We start from the raw sequence: 21,973 nt of genomic DNA, 5'->3' as shown, positions 1-21,973 counted from the left end.
ATACAGCTGATTTGATGCAGAAATACAAATTAACTACATTAAGTTCCTAATGGGACCTTGGGCCAGATACAGTTGTCAAGATATTGTACCTGAAAACATGAAACCCTGAGAACAGGAGAGTACATGAACTTGATGATGAAGAAAAGTCACAAGTTTGAACATAAAAATCATTTAAGTACAGAGAGTCTTTATTCTCATATATCTTTGGAGGAGATGTCCGATTTATGTTTGTTTTTTTATTCTCTGTCTAAGGTGGATGCAGTTTGTCCAGCTTGATGTAACCAAGTATTCACTAATACTTAACCTAACAGATGCTGGTTTTAATGTAGATTATCTTACACTGAATGGAGTTAAATGTGTTGTTAGTGGCACACTGCACACTGTGCTGCTTCTGTTAAATCACATTCATATGGCAGTCATCAAAGAAGTTGAGGTGAGTGGTATTAGGGGGGCCTCAAATTGATCTTTGCCTGGGACCTCCAAGTCACTTAAACTGCCCCTGACTGTGAGTAGCTGCTATTCTTGGTCAGGTCAGTAGATCTCTGATCTCAGTGGTTAAATAAAGGTTAAACAGAGAAAGAACACAGCTCAGATAGTTTTCATCACAAAGATGAGTTAATGAACATTCACCAGCTCAGAGCACATCCTGGCTGAATGACAATGTCAGAGTTTGTTGGGAATTTCTGTTTGGAAAGACTTTTGGCCATAAATCAAACCACAAAAACAGAATCTTCTCACTGGAAATAACACCCTTGTTTTTACAGTGAATGCAACACTGGTTTCTTCAGAACAAAGATCTTTCCAAACCACATCTAACATGCTTCTAACGACTGAGTCATACTGCTGAATTTAAAGGCATTAAAAACCTTTCATGTACATGATTAAGTAACACGTCCTTGTGACCTACATGGATTTATTGATGAGTTACAGCAAAATGTCTGTATTAGCTGAGTGAGGAACATGGCAGAAGTTATTTCTTCAGGTTTTGCAACTATAGCCTTGGGTGTACTATATTCTAGAAAACTGGAGGCCTTTTATTGTCTAAAGTTTGTGGTGATTCAGGACGTCAGTCCACATTTTCACTATCTTGAAGGTGCACAATACGAACCCAGGTTCTGAATGCAAAAGAGAGATATGTTGGCTTAATTATACATGGTCAGTCAGTCAGCTGTAGGGATGGGTACCGAATTCGGTACTTTTATAGGCACTGACCGAACTCCTTTGGTACTACTGAGTACCGATTCACGTAAAATCAAACAGTACCATGGGTCGGTACCTAAACCCATCCTTGTGATGGAAACAGAGTGGAAGAGTGGTCAATTTTCCATTCTGGACGCGAACGCAGCATTGCACGCATGTGAGTAATGACGTCGGTAGCAGCTAACTGAATCAACAAAACAAGCATGGCTGATCAGCTCCCGCTGTTTCCTGCTTGTTTGCCTCCCTCTCGCACTCTCGTAACGAATCCTCACTTTAAACACCGTGATTTTCCCGTTTATCTTGTGGATATCAACTATGGAAATATAGTAGATAAAGGGATATGTTTGTTGGCTCAGTCACCTAACAGACACTAAATTAAGGCACAGTGTGGATTTCCTAGTGTGACCGCTTCCTAAAAGTTGCTCTCCATCTCTCTAACTTGGCGCAGCTGGCGCCGTAGAAAGCACTCTGCCAGGATAGATGGATTCAGAGTGATTTTGAAGGAGTGATAGAGCCACAGGCTCGTCCTCGCTGCTTATTTCATCGCAGAATTAATCAATTTGCCACTTTCTGTTAACTTTTTGCAGTATACAAATATAATGTAATGGACCCTTTGTGTGACATGATTGATGGGTGAGGAGCAGACTCTGCTCTTACCAGAGAAAGATAACATCTTAGTTTTGTTGGGAAAAGAACTGCATGAGGAAAGAAGATGTGCAGTAAACATAGTTCATGGTAGAGGAAGTAGTTAGTTTACTTTCATTTGTAATACTTTAATTGGCAAAATTTATACCTTTTAGTTATTCAGTTATTTTGACTCCATACTCTATTGCTCATTTGTTTTTAACTTATTCTCCCTCCATGGACCCCAGCACACATTTTCCAAGAGGGGAAATTAGAGGAATGGGAGGTAGTGGGCTGGGTTTTCATTTGTGCAGTATAAAGAAAAAAACACTGGGTAGTTAGAGTAGTTTAGGTTTTCCATGTTGGAGTAATTTTTTAAAAACAAATCTCTTTAAACACAGATATTTGATAGTGTTTTGATATTGAAAATTCAGAAGTTTTGAGGTTATATAACATCTATTATTGCATATCATTCACACTCAAAAGTACGGGAATCGGTACTGTACTGGTTCAAATGCGAAAGGTACCCATCCCTAGTCAGCTGTCATTACCTTTAAGAACTGAGTGTGAGCCTGAAGCAGCATGTTGGTGATCTACATGGTAGATTAGAGTTTCAATTCCTTAACAGACTGAACTCCAGCCAGCTGTTTAAACTTCTCTCCTTTTCCTGAACACATGTGCAGGATTCTGATAGGATATGAAACATTTAGATGGTTATCTTTCTGTGCTCAAAGTGAAACAAAACTACAGGCTGCAAACCTTCATTCACTGATTTTCTCTGTTCACAGAGGATTTGTCCTGAGCACCATCCTGTAAGCAGTAAGTCCTGGACTGTGCAGGTGAGCCAGGAGCAAAAGCTCAGTGCCCTCCATATGTGCTGATTCAAATGCATCTTGAACATCATTCAACAGGACAAAGAGACAACACTGTTCTGGACAGTGCTCAAATCATCATATTTACATTGACGTGTAATGCGGAAATGTTGATTGATGTGAACAGTCCTAATCAAATAAATAAATAAATAAAAAACAGTATGTACATATTAACATTTAAAATGCCTTGAAAGTGATGCATTTCATCACCAAACCCTGCAGAAATTCTCTAGTATTTATACATACACAGTACTGTGCAGAATGTTTGGGCAGAAATTTGAGGCTGAAGTAAGGCGTGTTATGGCGAGTACGCCCACCTGAAGTCCCCATTGGGCAGGAAGGAGGATTGACACAACCCAGGTCATGCTCTGGATATCTTTGTATATTACCAAGGGCATGGGAAAATAATCTGATGAAAATAAAACAAAAACCACAGCTTGAGGGCGGAGTTATGGGTAGATGTGGCGCTTAAACATAGCCTAGGGTACTGTTAGGGTGGGTAGGAGGGTTGCCACAACCCCCTGGTTGTCGTGTGTATGTTCTAAGCACCTGAAAACTGTTGGGGGTTGCTGGGCGTATTACCAGGCCCGGACTAAAGAAATGCTGTTAGCTCGACCTTGGCTGCTGAGCGACACACGTACATGTCAAATGTGTTGACACTGACTCTGGCCGCTCTCCCTCCTCTCTTCAGCCCGGGGTTGTGGAACATCAGGACCTGTGAAGAACCATTAGCGCTCTATATGCCTAAAACTTCTGCACAGTACTGTACTTAAACTATGTGGACAAAAGTATTTGGCTAAACCTGCTTACTATTGAATTCAGGTGTTTCAATCAGACGTGTTCCACAGGTTTAACATCAAGCATGCAGTTTCCATGTTCAAACATCTGTAATCTTGAACGGGTCATTGCTGTGACAGATGCCACCTTTACAATGAGACAGTAAGATATCCCTGCTGGATATCACAGCCAACTATAAGTGATATAATTAGAAAGTGGAAGAGTTAAGGAACAATACATGAGGAAAAACACTAAAAGGAAGACAATGTAAAACCATAGAGCTGGGTCAATGACTGCCAAGTGCAAGATGCGTAAAAGTCACCAACACTACTGATTCCATATCTGAAGAGTTCTGAACTTCCACTGGCATGGATGTAAAGACTGAGGCCCCGTTTACATGACAACGTTTTTGAGTGAGAACAAAAAAGTTTCGTAGTGTTTTGACTGTCCGTTTACATGGCAACAGCATTTTGGTGCCTAAAAATTTGAGCTTTTTGGAAACGGGCTCCAGAGTGGAAGTTTTTGAAAACACCCCCATCTCTTTTTTTAACTTTTTATTTACAAGAACAAAGAACATTAGTTCATCATGGGTGATACAGTTAAAATCAAAATGTTCTGTTACTCATACATACATACGTACACATACATCTTAACATAAAGTCTCACTATACAATGTGCATATACCTGATCCATTTTTCCCAGCGTTCCACACACTTTTCCAACTGAAGTCTTAAAACAAAAGTAAGTCTCTCCATACTGTAAATTTCTTTAATGAGCCCGTACCACTGGACCAATGTTGGGAGGCCTGGTTGCAACCACCTTCTAGTTATAGCTTTCCTGGCACTTGCCAAAAGGATCTTCAATAGGTACCTGTCCTTATGAAGGACTGTTTCCGGAATTTACCAAGATATAAAATAACAAAAGAAAAATCTAAATCCACCCCAATTATTTTATTTATCTCGGTTGACACCTCCCTCCAAAATAATTGGATTTTGGGGCAGGCCCAAAAAACATGAAAGTGGTTAGCCATAGGGGTTCCACACTGCCTCCAGCAGAGGCCTCGGCTCTGTGTGCCTGTTTGCAGTGCTGTTAATTTAGGGGTTATGAAAAATCTCACTACATTCTTCCAGCCAAACTCTCTTAAAGATCTTGAATTTGCGGTGGTCGCTTGTGTCTCACATATTTCTATTCAGGTCTCTTCTGATATTTGTATCCCTGATTCCTTCTCCCATTTTTGTTTAATGGATAACGTAGAGTGATTTTTAGAGGCTTGTATACTTCCATATATTCTAGAGGCCAACTTTTTATTATCTTTCTTTTTATATGCCTCATGAAATATAGAAATTAAATTGTATTCCTTCTCCTCCATGATTTGTAATTTTTTATTATAATAATCTCTGACTTGTAGGTATCTGTGGAAGTCCTGCTTCCCCAGTCCAAATGTGTCTGAAATGAACTCATAACTCTGAAATTTATTGTTTGAGATGAGGGAACAAAAGGATGTGATACCTCTCCTGACCCACTGTTTAAAGCCCCCATCCAATCTAGCAGGTTCAAATTCAGGATCATATGCTATCCAATTCAAGACTCTGACCTTTTTCTTTATTTGTAACTTCCTCAAAACTTTAAACCATAGTTGAAGAGTGAGTACAGTCCATTGATTCAAGCTGTTATAATATCTTTCAGCTTGTTTTTTATTTCCTATTATAGATACATGACAACGTTTTTGAGTGAAAACGAAAAAGTTTCGTAGTGTTTTGGCTGTCCGTTTACATGGCAACAGCATTTTGGTGCCTAAAAATTTGAGCTTTTTGGAAACGTGCTCCAGAGTGGAAGTTTTTGAAAACACCCCCATCTCCGTGTAAACAGGGAAACTGGCACTTTCTGAAAACGGACATGTACACTGCGGCTACAGTAAATATCCATGCGCAAGTAGCTTATAATGCATGCGCAGACGGGAAGCCAAAAACAAAACAAAGATGGCCAACACCAGTGTACTGTTCATGCTCCTCACTCTTTTGAATTTAACTGTACTTCTCCAACAAAGTATTGATTTACTTCACCATCACTTCGATCAGCGGAGACATATTTCGTGCCTACAGCAGATTCTGACTCGACCCATATATCACTGAAGGGCAGCCTGAAGGCGATAGGCGCCATCTACTGGCCTGTTATGTATACTTCATTATTTTTGGTGTTTACCCCAGTCTTGTGTGAACGGAGATCATTTTGAAAACGTTGCTGTCTGAACGTGGAACTTTGAGGAAACGAAAAGGGAAAACGAAACAAAACGTTGTCGTGTAAACGGGGCCTAAAATTGCAGCAGGAGCTTCATGAATGAGTTTCCATGTCCGAGCAGCTGCTTGCAAGCCTCACATCACCAAGTCCAGTACCAAGCGATGGCTGGAGTGTTGTAAAGCACACCGAAAATAGGACAGGCACCTGCAGTGCATGCTAACACACTCTGCACTAGGTTTACATTTGCACCTTACTTTTTCTGGAAGCTACATGATAAATGATGATACACTGGATAAAGCACTGTGTATCCTGGAACTCTTTTGGAGCTGTTATTGACAGATGGAACAACACAGCTGCTCAGATGCATGTCTGTGTTTGTGAACATTCCTCAGTGTGATGTATTGCCTTGTGGTCAAACACATTTGCAAATCAGAGCTGTACGGTCTGGCCTGAACAATTATCATCAAATAGCTCACTGGCTCGCTGCTCTGGTCATTTCCCTCGCAGGCGTACGACACATAAATCAAACACTGACAAACACAATCACACTGGTCACGGGCAGAGCAGCACACTGGAGGATGTGAAGTAAAGGTTTTAAATCAGGGGGGCGGCCCCAGAGGAGCATTCAGACTGCCCATCATAGCACTGAGCCCCAGAGAGAGGACTAACACCTCATTTACAACCTGGAATCGCTACATTCCCATTACTGTAGCCCAGGAGGAACAACATTTCTTCTACATGGATATTGTGAAATCTCAGTGAGTTATAGAGGAGACTCTAGGCTGCAGCTTGGTAGAGAACAACAGTGGGGAGGGGGATTATTGGGCTGTTGCCTTAGTGACACACAGCCTACCATATAATTATGGAGAGTGTTAGCCGAGGAGGAGACTTTAGATTCAGCTCCAGCTCCTCTGTTCTATCGCATTCTTATACAGTTGGAACAAAACCCTCTGACACATGAAAGAGCCGTCATGTTAGCACGGTCCTCTGTCTCATCAGAACAAATGATATGACGTGTTTGACTCACTTGTAAATGTTGTGTTGTTGTGCTGTATAAGGATGAGAACAAAACACCTCAAACAAACTGAATAAAAACTCCTCCAAAGGAATATCATCTTTGTTGGGGAGGAAAGTCAAAGTTTAAGACAGTGGTTCTCAATCTATATATTTAATTTTATTCCATTGTGTCACAATGAGCGATGGTTTTTCCAAGATAATGATAATTCCTCAAGAAGTGAGCAAAGTTTAGCACAGGGAGATTTCACAGAATAAAAAAAACAAATGCACACATGTTTGCTTTGTCCTCTCACTTTGCTCAATTGTCTATCTTGTAAGGTCCAAGTTAAGAATGGGCAGTAATAAAGCCACCCCATATGCAGGGGTATTAAAGACAAGGCACAGCTCTGCTTTAATTAGCATGAAGAGGGGGGATGTGTAATGAGTGCACTTGTATAATAAATGCCTTGAGAGAGAGCGTCCCTATCCACCTCTGTCTGTGTGTAAAGATGCTTTAAAAGTGACAAAAGAACTCCTGTTAATGACATCGGGCTCATCTGGAAACGACAAACTCACACATATATATTGATGCATATATCCTAGCGTGGGGCTGCACGGCAGTGCAGGGTTTAGTGCTGTTGCCTCCCAGTAAGAAGGTCCCTGGTTCGCTTCCTGGTCAGGGCCTTTCTGTGTGGTGTTTGCATGTTCTCCCTGTGCAAGTGTGGGTTCTGCACAATGACACATAGGCTGTATACTAGAATCAGAGGTGTAAAGGTAGTAATTACGGGCCCAGTGCAAGATATTACATTGGGCCCTTGGGCTCTTTGGTTTGTTAACTCTGTGTCATGCAGACAGACAGGTGTGTGTATATACAGTATTATATATACTGTCAATCATACACCCAAATGTGTTATTAAGGCATTTTTCACTAGTGTTCAAATTATACAGTGGCTTTTGTGTGAGCCTCATTTTCAGAAATGCACCACAGCATCACACATATACAAGTGCAGAGTTAACAGATATCTCCACTTCTGCAGCAGGGAGTTAATGCTGTCACTAAGCAGCCATTTAGTCACGATAACAACTTAAATATCACACAAAAAGTTTGATCAGAGAAACCCAGAGCAGATGATAGGTTCAGGATCCTTCGTAATTCTGGGCTGTCTCTTTTTAACTCAGTGACAGAGATGGTTTGGCACATTTGAGGGTATACAAACTATACCAGATGGTATCACTCCTTAAATAATGTAAAGGCGTCATGTCAAGGAGGCCTTTTTGAGGCATTATTGACACATTCCTGCAAGGAGCCCACTTCCAACAGATTGGACCCACCAGCTTCACAGACCCTGGTACAGTAAGGACCCCCATGTAGCCTCACCATCTGCACTTCTGTAGATTTGCTTCTGTGTAGAGTGACAGTGAAGTTGACAGAGTCAAAGGAAGAGTTGTCTACATGCTGTCAGGACAACGTCAACAACAGGAGTCACAGAATGGTTTGAATGTTTGGTGACATAAAAATTCTCTGATGTTTTTTTTTTTACAGTATGTGACAAAGTAACACTTTTAATGACAGTAATGAGTAAATCTAACGCTCCCCATCATCTGCTTCATTTCATTTAGATTCACCTCTTACTTGAAGCCCTTAGTTGTAAACTTTATGAGGCCAAGTCTCAGAACCAAATCTATCAGATATCAGTAAAAGTTAGAGAAATCAAGGGATTATTTTTATGGTTTCAACTTGGAAATAGCTTTATGACCACAAGCTTTTTAAACCTCGTCTTACCAAGGTGGGTGGGGCTTGACAAAGGGCCAGTTACATTTTCAAATTGGTACAAACACTTAAAACAGCAGAGTAAATCCAGACTTCTTTTCACTAAATGGACCATGAAAAGACAATTTCTTTGCTTTTTTCCAGTGTTGTCATGCTTCATAGAAAAATTAGCTGGGTATTTATATCAGAAAAAAAGTGTGGTGATGTCTCACAGGACTTACCTTCCTGTCATTAGGCTCAGCATTTACTCCCTCGATGTCTCCCTGTGACATACAAACACATTAACACATTAAAAACTAGGGACATACGATATTATCAGATCAAGTATAGCTGGAGGACCAGACTGTCAATGTCCCTACTCCTATCTCTGCTCTGCTTAACTCAGCCTCTCTTTGACAGAAAACACAATTAAAAAAGGTGTACAGAATATAAAACAGTTTCGATAGTGGTATCGGCTAAAATGGCTTTGGAAACATTGGCGTATCTTATATCAGCAAAAATCTAATATTGTGCTAAAACACCAGAAGACAAAATAAATACCAATGTGCACCTCAATTAATCCCGCTACAACTGAACTGCTTCATTGTTCAGCTGAGCCAAGAAAAGTCAGACTGACAGCACACTGTTCATATCAGATCAGTCTGTCCCTATAAATATGAAACCAGGCTTAGGGTTGCACAGCTCTAGCTGTGCTTCTCCTCTGTGTGACATTTCTTCCACTTTGGACATAAATGTTGCTCAGCAGGTAGAGTTGGATGTCCTGCAATCAAAGGGTTGTGGGTTTGATCCCCAGCTCCTGCAGTCACATGTTTGATGTGTCCTTGGGCAAGACACTTAACCTCAGTTTGCTTCTTTGGTGGTCTATAGATAATGATAATGATAAGTGGGTATGTATGCGTTTGAATGAGGATAGTGATTCTCCATAGCAAACTCTTTCATCAGACATGCAGCTTGAAAGGGCCGGCTTATTTGTATGCACACCAACAAGCAAGTCAATCCATTAAACAGCTGTTACACAGCAGCCACACTCCAAGTCTGGACCAGCAGTAGGGTGGAATCATTTCTTTAAATCATCTCAAGTGTTCGAGATTAATTCTAGTCACAGAGAGATTGGTTTGACATAAATCATAGTCAACATACAGCAGGTGCTCTGTGGATTTGCACATCCGAGACTAATTGAGATGTAATAATTCCCTTTGGGAACAAAAACAGTGATTTATCAGCTGTTCTCAGACCAGTGAGGTGTGATGGAGTGGGATGCTGATACTCACATCATGCAGGGGATAAGCGGACGTATAGACACCATTAGCAAGCAGGCTGGTGATCCCTGAAAGAAGGAATATTCAACAGATTAAGATTCAGCCAGAGAGAAACATACACACAATCACAGAGTCACACACAGCAAAGAAAAACTCAGCAGAAGAGCTGTGGATTAAAAACACACCCAGAGATATAAACCAAGGAATGACTGGAGTATTTATTTAAACATTAGAGGTTAGAAGACAAACCTTAGAGGCTAACTGGGGTTTCTTATAATTTAAAGCCTCATTACTTCTATCATTGTTGTCATTCCTGTCATTAGAACACACCCACCACAGTCATTTATGAGATCTGGGAACATGAAACCAACACTGAAACAGAATTCAGCTCATGAAGACAAGCTGTCAACATCTAAGATAAACAGTTTATTTGTTGGTGCACTCTAAAAAATGATTCTTGGGGTTAGTAAGTACAGCTTAAAATCAAGAGCTTTTTCTGCATAAAAAAATTAAGTTTGTTACATGAACACATTGTAATCAGCTGATAACTTACTTTATCAAGTTGGTCTACATTAAAATAAAGAAAACCATCTTAACTCAGTTACATATCGATTTTCAACAGACATTTCTGCCTTAACTTAACATAAAAGTGTATTCAGTTAGTACAGCTTAAAAATCCTGTAAGCATTCTTTAAAATCTGAGTACAAGGCTGACGTGCCTGGACAGTTTTTTGCTGTGACACCACGCCTGTCACAAGAAATGGAGGGAAGCACAGAAAGAAGAGGGAGAAACACGATTTTGCACAGAACTTTACTAAACTTTATGGCTTGGTGAGTACAATTTTGCCTTGTTTTATTCACATCAGCTATTAACTATCAACACTCGGCAAGAAATTGTTTTTACACCACACTAAACTCTTTTCCTTTTCCTTAAAATTGTTGTAGTGTTAAAGGTTCGACCAGCAAAAGCTGCATGGCTGGGCCGTTTTACATTCATGACTAAAAAAATTTAGGTTACTGAGTAAATCTGGTTTAAAATTTATGCATTTTAATGTAAAAGTCCTAGAGTACGGTCAGTAGGTGGCAGTATGCATCTGTAATGTTGTATTGTGGTCTGCAGGTAAAACCAAAGAACAAGAATAGTTGTTGTTTCTCAAGTTAGTAGTTGTTATTCTCAACCACAGATACAGTGGCATACAAACAGGGTGGTCTGCAACATTGACCCCCTCACTAATGGCGTCACACTTCAGAAAACACAATTAAAATTAAGTTGGTTCAACTTAATTAAGCTTGTAGAGTACAAAGCAAATCATGTTTGTACTAAAGTAATAGAGAAGTGTTGTGGCATTTAAGCAATGATGGCCAAGTTGAAATAACTTAAAAAGATCCATGCAAATTGTTACCTTAATTTTTTTTTACGTTGAGCCAGCATATCATTTTTTAGAGTGTGAAACTCTGAACATTATCTTGTCTAAAAACTCTTGTGTTTTCTGTACATTCATCCTCTGCTCATCTCTAATGGACCTGTCAGCTTTCACAGGCATGGTACAGTTACCCTGCCCCCACCGAGGGGCCGGGTGGGGGTCAATTGTGCATGTAGGTGGACAGACAAAAAACAAAGCCTTCAACTGATCATTATTTTGTGGTTGGTCATCTCACAATCAGAAGGTCATGGGTTTGATCTAGAGGGCTGCATTGGGACCCAACTTAAATCTCACAGGAGCAGGCAGTTTGAACTTTGCTGCGGGCGGGATCGGGTGGCTAAAAAAAAACACTGCGGGATCAGGATGTGGCCTAGCAACAGGATGGTGGAGTCAACCTGTGGTGTTAAAGTGTTTTGAGTAGTCAGATGACTAGAAAAGTGACTATGCAAGCTCAAGTCCTTTTAACTTAGTTTAGCATGTGTGACCAACACTGCAGTCTGTGGTCTGTTAACAGACTGATGATCTCCAAAAGGCTCCTGCATACATAAAGCACTCTGAATCTGCTCATCATCCTCACTGCTCTGCTTATTGATAACAACAAAAAAACAATAGCTCAGGTATCTGTGTTTAACTTATTTAAATCTAATCTGAGCAGATTTCTGTCTTTCACTCAACTAAGAATTGTTATTTTTATTCTTTTCTGGCCTTTGTCTTTATTTCGAGAGGACAGGACAGTGGATGGTTTAGGAAATCAGAGAAAGAATCATATGGAGCAAAGGAGCCGTAGGTTGGAATTGAATCTATGCCACACATTTTGAAGACTCCATACATGGGGTGTGACCTAACTGCTAGGCCATCCTCATTCCTGTACTGTAGGTTAAAGCTTTAAATACAATAGCCAATCTAGAAGATGTTGGGTTAAAATGGTCTCAGGCCCACAAATCAGTTAATGAGATGAGCCAGGCCTGGCTCATGCAAACATGCATGAGTTTGGACAGTCAGACAGGGACTAATCAAAGCTCTCTTCAGGAGCGTGTATAAGTTCAAACACAACAAGAATGCATGGATTAATTATGTCCAAAATATTAAAAAACAGTGATAGCACCTCCATATGAACTTGTTATTTGTCTTTTATAACGTCAGGCTAGCATGAGTCAGCATGTGAAAAGGTGTGCATATGTTTATCGTTCTATTTACTGTTCATACTGCCTGAGTTTATGTAATGAACTGCTCCTGTGTATGCTCTTACTGACTTGGTTTCTCTCACAGTTCCTCAAAAACAAACCTGAACATATTTCCTATATATATTCTTCATCTGACAATTACATAACACTCAAGAGACTGTCGAACTCAGCCAGGGCCGAATAATCTCACCGGCTAGCAGCCACTTTCAGCCAACACTTCACTGTGTGGATGGCAGAAAAGTACAAGTAGCTAAGGTCTGACACATGGCAGAGATAATCACACCTCTTCTCTGGGGTAATTATTAGGAAAAGTCAAATTGATTTACGCCTTGAACACAGGAGAGAGGTGGAGGTCTTACCCATGGAGTACTTTGCTCTGGTGCATCTCGTCCTCTTGAGTACCTCATAGACCTGGAGATTAAAAAAAAACATTAAAATTTCATTATGCTAAGCACATGCAGTCTTTAAAATATGAGCATAAAGCAGAGGGTGTGAGGCTAGTGGAATCAAACGGGTTAATCTGTGTAAAGGGAGAGAGGTTCACCTGTCCACAGAGAGGCTGCTGATCAGCTCAGAGTAAAACCACAGGTTTATTGATTAGAACTCAACAACGAGCTGACAGCAATGATAGAAAAGCTTCGCCAGTAATGAGAAGACAATCACATTAGCCAGTAATTATTCAGGCGCCGCACAGGACTGAGTGGGTGTCAGTGTGTGAATACAGCCGCACATGTATGATGCAGCGCTGTGTTTAGCCCCTCCCTCCAATGGTACAGTAGAACCAATATGATCTTTCTCAGTCCATCATTGGAGATCAGTCAACATCACAGATAAAACACCACAGCATCGGACCAATCAGAAGTGGCCAAGATCGTCTCAAACTTCCTGTTTCCTCCAAAACTTGTGAAATGTAGTTTTACATCCCACACAGTCCTAACATTATAACCAACCAAGCTCATGAAATGCTAAATGTCATAGTAGTTTTTGTTTGTGTAGGATTTGTAGCAATTACTGAGATTTTAGTACCAAAAATGAAGGCACCACATTTGATCATATGCCCTTAAATGAAGTATATTTAGACATCCACTGTTCATCTAGCAAGTGATACTGGAGGAATTTTCTTGACCAATAACTTTTTAAAATGTAGGTTAACGGTTAGTGTAGTTAGGCGGTGTCAAAGGTTTGCAAACAAAATAAAAAGTAGTCCAGTGGTAGATGTTAACAATTTATCGACATTATGAAGGAATGATTGGTAAAAAAAAAAAAAACGTGGTTTTAAGTCAGACTTACAACCTTAAAATAGTTCCTTTGTACTTATGTGGTTTATAACTAGTGATGCACAATAACTTTTTTTCTGAACCGATACCGATAACCGATAATTTCCTACTTCTGATGGCCGATAACCGAAAATAACCGATATATTTTTTCAATTGTTGATTTAACAAAAGAAGTTTATTTGATGTGTTTATGCACATCTAGGGGTAAGAGGGGGTTAATATGTAGTGAGCAAAGATATTTATAACTCATTTTAACTAATATCACTCATGTTTTTCAAAAAACAAAGAACCATTCTGACTTTATAACTGTTATTATAGTTCACTTTTCTTAGTTATACATTTGTGTACCTAGTAAAACATACACAAACAACTGACATAGGTTTTCCCCCATGAAACCAAATGATAACAGGCTGTTATGCTTAACAAATGGAGATATTTGGGGGTCTGTTTTTTTTTTGTTTTTTTTTACTTAAGCCAGAATTACAGCAAGCTGATGTTTGACATAAAGATTAAAAATATGCACTGACATAAGTCATATCAGAGATAGGTTAAGAATGTAAAGTACACCATGGTCTGTGGCGAACTTCTGTTCATAACGTCGATCAGACTGAATGAAACCAGATCAAACAGAGCAGGCAGGTACACGTCTATGAAAGTAGCGGTGGATCAGGAGACTGTCAGACTGATTTTGTTATTATAACGTTGCGCCTTTTGGCTCTGGCAAACTTTCTGCAGTTTTCAATGCCTGCGGCTGAGGCTAGTGGCTGCTGCCGCTTCGTTTTAACGTCATTAGGATGATGACTCTTAAGTGACTTTTAAGATCCGTCGGAGACATCTTTCTACTCTTTGCGACCTTTGCAGGGCGAATTCTACACACACGGTCGTGTTATCCTCCTCGTAAATACTGAATAACGCTACCGTGTTGTTAGCATTTTAGCACAGGGGCTGCTACTTTCTCTTCTTCTTTGGTGCTTTAATAGCAGGTCGTGTACTGCGGCGCCACCTGCTGTTTCAGAATGTGTAGTCTCCTGAGAAAGAAAAATGCCAGAACTGCTGTGCTGACAAAAATATATACGTTATCAGGGCTCGTCGTACTGATATTGGACCGATAAGAATGATGTAATAATTTCCTGTTATCGGCCCGATAACTATCGGTCCGATAGTTATCGTGCACCCCTATTTATAACAATTTTCATTTTTACTGTGAGAAGCTAAGATTCATTTAGACATTCAATATTTGTGATTTTTCTAGGCTTTCTGAAGGAATTATATAAAAAATGTGGTGAAACATAGAAATACAAGTGGTTTTATAACAGTGCAAAAGTTTAATCAAACTCAAATGGTACACATCCATTTTTATGTTTTATTGTGAGTCTCATCATTACTAAAATCCATGTAGTAATTCAACATTTGTGATTGGTTTTAGGTTTCCTGCTGGAATTATAAAGTGGTAGTATTTCTTCTACAGTAGATAAAGTCAGTTGTGTCTTACCTCCAAAGGTTGTCTGAATCTCAAGGCAGCCTCACTTCCTCTGATGTCTCTGACAGGTTTGACCTGTCCCTGTTCCATGCTCCATGTCCTAAGTTTTATTGTGATGCAGCATGCTGATTCTTTTTTGAAAGCTCGTACACACTGCAGGTCACAGTTACTGGACTGATGTTAACACTGATCAGTATCAATAATTCTATTCATATTCATTCCCATGCCACTGAAACAGCAATGGGAACTATCTGGGGTAAGGTGTCTTGGTGACCTGCAGAAGATCAAACCCAGTAGGTAGAGATGATCGACTCTACCTACTAAGCTACAGTCATTTCTTTAGACCTTTCTGTTTTTACAACCTTAGAATCAGCATATTTCAGTTTTTAAGCTGTTCATGTTCTCTTTAACAATCAAACATCTCAGAGCCTTGAGCTGCTTTAAATACTCTCTATGTATGCATGTGTAGTAATCTTCTCCATGCATGTGTTTCAGATCTCACCGTGTGCTGGCCTGTGGGTGAGTTTATCTCTGCTTTTGCTGACTGAATGATTGACGGCCTGAGAGCACAGGCCACTCAAAGGAGCTGATTGGTTCCAGCCTGCGAGCACACAGTTTAAGCAGCTGGCTTCTTCTATCTCCTGCAGGCCTTCCTCTCTCCACATTCAACCTGACTAACAGCTGAAACATCCTGTCATATAACAGGTCTACAGGATCATATACAGGGTATGGGTAGCCTTATGTTTACTCACAGTTTAACCACCATTCTGTGTCAAATGTGACCCTAAAATCTCAAAGATGTTGTTAACTAGATTTTTTTAATGGTTTGCATGTGTTAAAAACAACCTGCATTGCTTTATTCAGCATGTTTCTTTATCATCGCTCTGAAATTCTTTGCTTTATAAAAATAAGACTGGCTGTTCACAAAGTCTTTCTATACAATTACATTTGATAAAAGAGGTTATGTTATTATCATGGCCATCTCATGACAGGGGCCGTAATGTACTTTCATAACCAGAAGGGACGACTCCTCTGGTTGTGGAGAGAAGACTCACTGCATGATTACAGCTGTGAAAACGTCCCTACTTTTCAGTTGATTTATCACCTAATTGAAGCATTCTTAATGACGTAATGAGCTCAGTTGCTACTTAGAGTTCTTTAAAACAGCATGTATTCATGTGTAAGTGAAGATCCCATTCAGAATAGAACCAAGAATAAACAAACTAAGCATTAGGGCTGAAGGTGAAACAGCCACTACCGTGACCACCAGTCAAACAGGAGAAAGACTTCAAAATACTTCAGATACAAACTAAATGTTTCCTGGGTAAAAATGAGAAATACTCACTATTGAGCTCCTGGTCTTGCTGTCGAAGAATTTGTCACGGTCAGAAAGATCGAATCTGGCAACAAAGAAAAGCACAGGTGAGGATTAAGTTTAAATACAAAGACATCTGACTGATGCTGACCCTCTCTTTTTGAAGAGAAAAAATACTTGAATAGGTAAAGATTCATGGTTCTGTTTACAGCTGAACAATGTATTGTTAAATCCCATATTACTATGCCAGCAGGTGCAATATTATTTATATATATATTAGGGCTGTGAAAGTTAACGCGTTCATATCATGTTAACTCAAATTACTTTTAACACCGCTAAATTTTTTGTCTCATGATTAACGCATGCGTGTTCTGTATGACCCTCGACCCATCCCGTAGTTTGCCAGACCAGGAAGCGGCGCCGTCATGATGCGGTACAAGTGAGCAGCAATGGATAAAGGACAGAGACTTTTGAACGACAGGTTCAGCTTTCAGATCATGTCAGATAAAACTGAAGTTATTTTCTCCTACTGTCGACATGAATGGAGTTACAGGAAGTTCGTGGATTCTTATATAGTCCACACCACTCGCTAGCCATGCACACCGCTAATGCAGAGAGCCGCCCCCCTCGCCATGCTGGATTTGTTTACAATGGAGACACTCAGACAACTCTGCAGGGATGGACTCACTATCTGGCATACCGGTGTGCCGACGCACTTTTGGGCCAGAATGATTTATTCTTTTATTCAGGCTATTATATCTGCCATGAACCGGCACCACAGCTGCACTATTGACTGCTGACTGGTCCGATCACGTCTCCTAAAGATCCGCTCTCATCCCCACGCAGCTCTTGCTTGAAAGTGAAAGTAAGAAAAAACGAAACTTACTAAAACGATCAACTGGAATTGTGAATAAACGCCAAATTTAAATAACAGTCAATCAAGATGCTGCAAAATTGTCAAAGACTCTGCAGTCCCTGTAGGAGATTGTCTGATGCTGGTGAATGTACAGCTGCATCATGAGGAGGAGGAGGAGACAGAGCAGCAGAGGCTGGTGTGTGACAGGAGAGCAGAGGTTAGTGAATGAGCTCTGTAGAGTATCAGAATAGAAGCTGAAAGCATTATTAGACTGTGGCTCTCCTTTGTTTAGGAAGAAAAAAATGGTTATAGATTAAATCTGTAGCTCTTCTATGATCTGAAGAATGAAGAGATGGTTAAGTCCTCTTAGTACACCTTAAAAGTTCTCAGTCATTTCTTACTGTCAGCATTTATTTTACATTTGGACTACATTTTTCAGTTTGAAAGTAAAAATATGATAAATAATAGCAGACATTTTTTAAGTAATTACCTGCTTTTTCTCTTGAGCAGGGCAGATGTGTCCACCTTACTCACATCAGAACAGTGAAACACCATTAGATGTGTCTGTGCCTTACTGCTGAGCTCTCAGCAGAGACTTGACTTCTTTATGTCCATGTGTGATGATGAGATCTGTTGTTTGGTGTTCAGCTGCTGAGAACAGAGGAGTTAACTTCTAGAAGTCTAAAGTTTGACTCTACATTGTGGTATTATTCAGTAATGTTACATTAAGGTCAGTATCTCCATCTGTTGTGGCTTGAGTTTACCATGATATGCTCTCAGCAGATTTTTGCAGCATTCAGTATCTTTGAGCTCAGACTAGAATGGGTTTTTCTGGTACTTGAGGGGATTGTGGACAGGCCAGGAGGACATATTTGTGTTAGAAAAGCCTGAAAAAGTGATTTTTGCATAATATGTCCCCTTTAAATGTTTTATTTTTGAAAAGAAAAAAAAAAACATAAAAACTGTGGCCTTATAAAAATCATGAATTGAAAACTTATGTACATAGATGAATATCTCCAGCAGTCCAGGCTTTTTTTCCTTATCAAACTATTTCTTCTCTAATAAGAACATAGCCCATTCATTCATTAGTACATTCACATAAAGCATTATTACCTCCGCCAAGGAGGTTATGTGATCAGCAGGGTTTGTTATATGCTGTCATCAGTAATATAAGGACACATTTACTTGATGTAGCCAATTCTGCATATTTTCAACTTTTATTTCTGACAAATAAATAAAACCAGTGTGAGTTCTTCTGGTTTAGAGGGAATTCAAATGAAACAAATGAGACTGGGTTTCATAAAGGTTCAGTAAGTTGGTGGCAGCACGTTTCTTTTCCTGGTCAGCAGGTTTAACCAAAACAGAGTATTTTCACCTGAACACTTATCCACTTTTCCTCCTTTTTCCTACCTGGTGACTTGAAATCTCAGTGGTTTAGATTACAGGATATCAAGGGTTCACTGCAACGGGGGCTCAGCAAGACACTGGCAGTATGTTGCTGTTATTGCTCAGACTGAGCTGTTGTTTGTCACATATCACTCTGCTACACCAATGGTGACATGTGATGTGTGCAGTACACACACATGCATTTAAACTGGTGATGACGGTGAGGCAAAAAATCCATTTTGTGGCAGAAATGTTGCTCTAATACCAGTTTACGGCCCAGCACTGAGCAATGGTGACTGAGGCTCAGCAGGCAGGATTGTCTTGTGTTCAGAAGGTCTTTGGTTTGACCCCTGGTCCTGCAGTCCTTGGTATAAACACTCAACCCCTGCACTGGATGGATCCTGCCAATGGGATTATCTAATACTGATGTCGATAGGTGTGACCTGCAGATTGAAAGGTGAATGTCTATTCTACAAGTCCATTCAAGTCCATTTATTATAATATTTTAACCCAATTAGGTCAATTCTCTGAGCTATTTTTACTTAAATTCTCATTGTCTATTCATCAAAGTTTTCACTAGTTTCATCACAGAAGAGGAATTTATTGGCTCAAGTTAGAATTATTTAACTCCATTGGGTGGAAATTCAATTGAAAAATGTAAAACTGACAGAAGTGGCCAGATTTTTTTTTTTGAGCGTAGATGAATCAAAGGTTATAATCACCACTGTTGGAATAACACACTTCAAAGTAATTCATTAGAGTAGTCAGGTTTGGTCTATTTTAGACAGGTTGACAGGCAAACAGGTGGGTTGGATATTTCACATACTGTGGATCAGTACATACTCTGTATATCAGCACGAATGTACAAAAACATGAAACTGTTGGTTTTTCCCTGAATCGTCCTTTTTTCTCTTTCCTGTTGGCATGACGCTGGATTTCAGCAGAGAGCTGTCAGAGCGCTCGTTTTTATTAATGCAAAGTCTCTATTATATTTTTAATAGGCCTGTTAATATAAACGCATTAACAAGCTAACTAATGCGATCGCTAATGGGTCACAAGAGACTGCAGACCATCGCCATCGTTGATGACAAGGGGCTTCAAGACATTATCCAGGTCACCTCGGATGACCCGTACCACAGAACACCTACGAGAACTACTGTCACAAGAATCCGTGAACTGTATGACAGCTAAAAAGGCAGCTAAAGTGGAGCAGCTGGCCTGAGCTACATTTATTACACCGTCAAAAGATCATGATTAATCCCAGCATAGTGATGTGATTAACTTGATTATTCTATTTAATCAATAGACAGCACTAATATTTACATAGTGAGGAATATGGCAATGTCATTTTTTCAATATTGTTCAGCCCTAGTGCAGACTCATGTGAGTATAATGATACCAAAGCAGCTTTACTGTCACAATAATCTGAGCTTAAAGCTGCCCCAGACAAGATTTAAGGGAAAAACACATTTATCAGACAGAATCACGTTTAGACTGCAGTGAAGCTCAAACCAGATCTGAACCTTCTTGGTTCTAAAACGACAACAAACAGGAGCAAAAGCAAAAAACAAAGCAATCTCTGATTCTGTAAATATGTGACTGAAGCCAGATAAAGTTCCTGCAAGTCGGCATTCCGGTGGTTGAGAAAAATGGATACAAAGTCGTTTTCTTCAAAATGATCATTTTTTGTGTTTTTCTCATTTTATGCAAGTCCGACATTTAAACTACTCATTTGATGAAAAAAGTAACACAAATGTGATATTTAAAAACGTTAATTTTGTATTTTAAAATGCCCTGTTTCCGGAGTTGCTACGAGGAGATTGAGGGAAGGGGAAAGCGAAACTGCTGGGTGATAATTGGCCACTCAGTCCGCCATTGTCCCCAGTTTCGCCCATTGAGATGGACAATAACAAACACAGCATGGCTCAAAAGCCACCCCTCACCCAGCACATAAATGCGGCTGTTTCTAGTTATCACCTTTATCAACAAGCCTCAAGATGCACCCTGCAGTGAAGAAAAGTAGAAGAGACAATGAAGAAGCAGCAAGAATTATCAACAGACTTGGGACAACTTCAGGATCACTCAACAGTGAAAGTTTGATGAAGGCGGATTTCCTATGGGAATATGTTGATGAGCGTCACCAGTCCGATTCAGAAGCTTGGTTTGGGTGGACTTTATGTAAATGTGGCCCTATTGTTCACGGTATCTAAGCATGGAATCTACATTTTCATAATGTGTAAAAAACTCAAAAATGACCTTGGACGACTTGCAGAAGTTTTTACCAACTTTGGTCACATATGCATGCACAGACTGTGTCATTATGACACAGTAACACTTGGACACATCCTGACATCTGCATGCTTTCCTGCCTCTGTCCATGCTTTGTTATCATTGTTTTTCTCTTCCTCATGGACCAGCTTGGTTTAGCCTTCACCTACACTGACTATACAGTCAAACTGATGTGGGAAATCTATTGTGATAGTAATAGTGGCACATTTTATTTACTCTTTGTCAAAAGCAGCAGACATACAGTAATGCAAGAAAAATTGTTGCCCAAGCAAGACTGAAGGACAAAAGCGTTGTTAGCCTTTGGAGACCAATTTAAATTCCTAATTGAGCAATGTATCGATTTAAGAAGTTGCCATTGGCAAGAGCAGCATAGTTAATTCCATAACATTTTTTTTCACATTGATTTAGTATAAATATTTTGTGAGACAAGTTGACATGAGAGTGGTTGTATGTTTTCCAAACACGTTCTAATCCCACTGAAAGAAAAAAGACTGAGAGCATGTGATGAAGGTGAGAGGGCGGGCTGGTCAGTCTCACTGATCTTTCTGAAAAGGTTAATGATGTTATTCTCTTCTGACCGACCCATTAATCTGCAATCAAATGTTTTATTTGGGGGTAAATCTAAGGGCCAGCTCTGGGGATCTTCATAGTTCTTCACAGAGTTAAACAGCTGAATCAAATGTAGCTTTAATGAAAAACCATTGAACATCATGTCTGTCTAAGGCAGGTGAAGTAGCTGTTGCATGAAGGACTCTGTGATAACCAGGCTTTACCTCTTGGATCTGGTCTGCAGTGTTTTGAAAATAGATCAAGATTAAGAGATGGAGAAGATGTGGAGGGAGATCTCCGGCTTGCTGTTAGTCAGAGCTGTAAATATAGTTGCCTGCTTCCCACTCTCTCCTCCATACATCCCAGTAGGCTGACGTTTATACTCAGACTTTCTCCTGCTCTGATCACCACCTTTCAAAGTGGATTTACTTAAATGGCTGAGCAGGAAACAGAGGGGCATGACTTCTGTCTCTATT

At 39.9% G+C, this 21,973-nt stretch overlaps 1 protein-coding gene across 2 annotated transcripts in view; it reads right to left on the bottom strand.

Annotated features, from left to right (window-relative positions):
- ano1a (anoctamin 1, calcium activated chloride channel a) overlaps positions 1-21,973 on the bottom strand; it is a 162,019-nt gene that overhangs the window by 61,129 nt on the left and 78,917 nt on the right. For both annotated transcript variants that reach the window (XM_041791662.1, XM_041792415.1), the window contains exons 6-9: positions 16,448-16,502; positions 12,705-12,756; positions 9,750-9,805; positions 8,700-8,741 (exon numbers count right to left, since the gene is read on the bottom strand). In XM_041791662.1, coding sequence (XP_041647596.1) covers positions 8,700-8,741; positions 9,750-9,805; positions 12,705-12,756; positions 16,448-16,502 — 205 coding nt within the window. The remainder of the gene's footprint in view (positions 1-8,699; positions 8,742-9,749; positions 9,806-12,704; positions 12,757-16,447; positions 16,503-21,973) is intronic.

The sequence above is a fragment of the Cheilinus undulatus genome, linkage group 1, assembly GCF_018320785.1.
Source record: "Cheilinus undulatus linkage group 1, ASM1832078v1, whole genome shotgun sequence".
Taxonomy (NCBI): domain Eukaryota; kingdom Metazoa; phylum Chordata; class Actinopteri; order Labriformes; family Labridae; genus Cheilinus; species Cheilinus undulatus.
The sequence above is the reverse complement of the archived record's forward strand: the minus strand, read 5'-3'. Positions and strand labels throughout refer to the sequence as shown.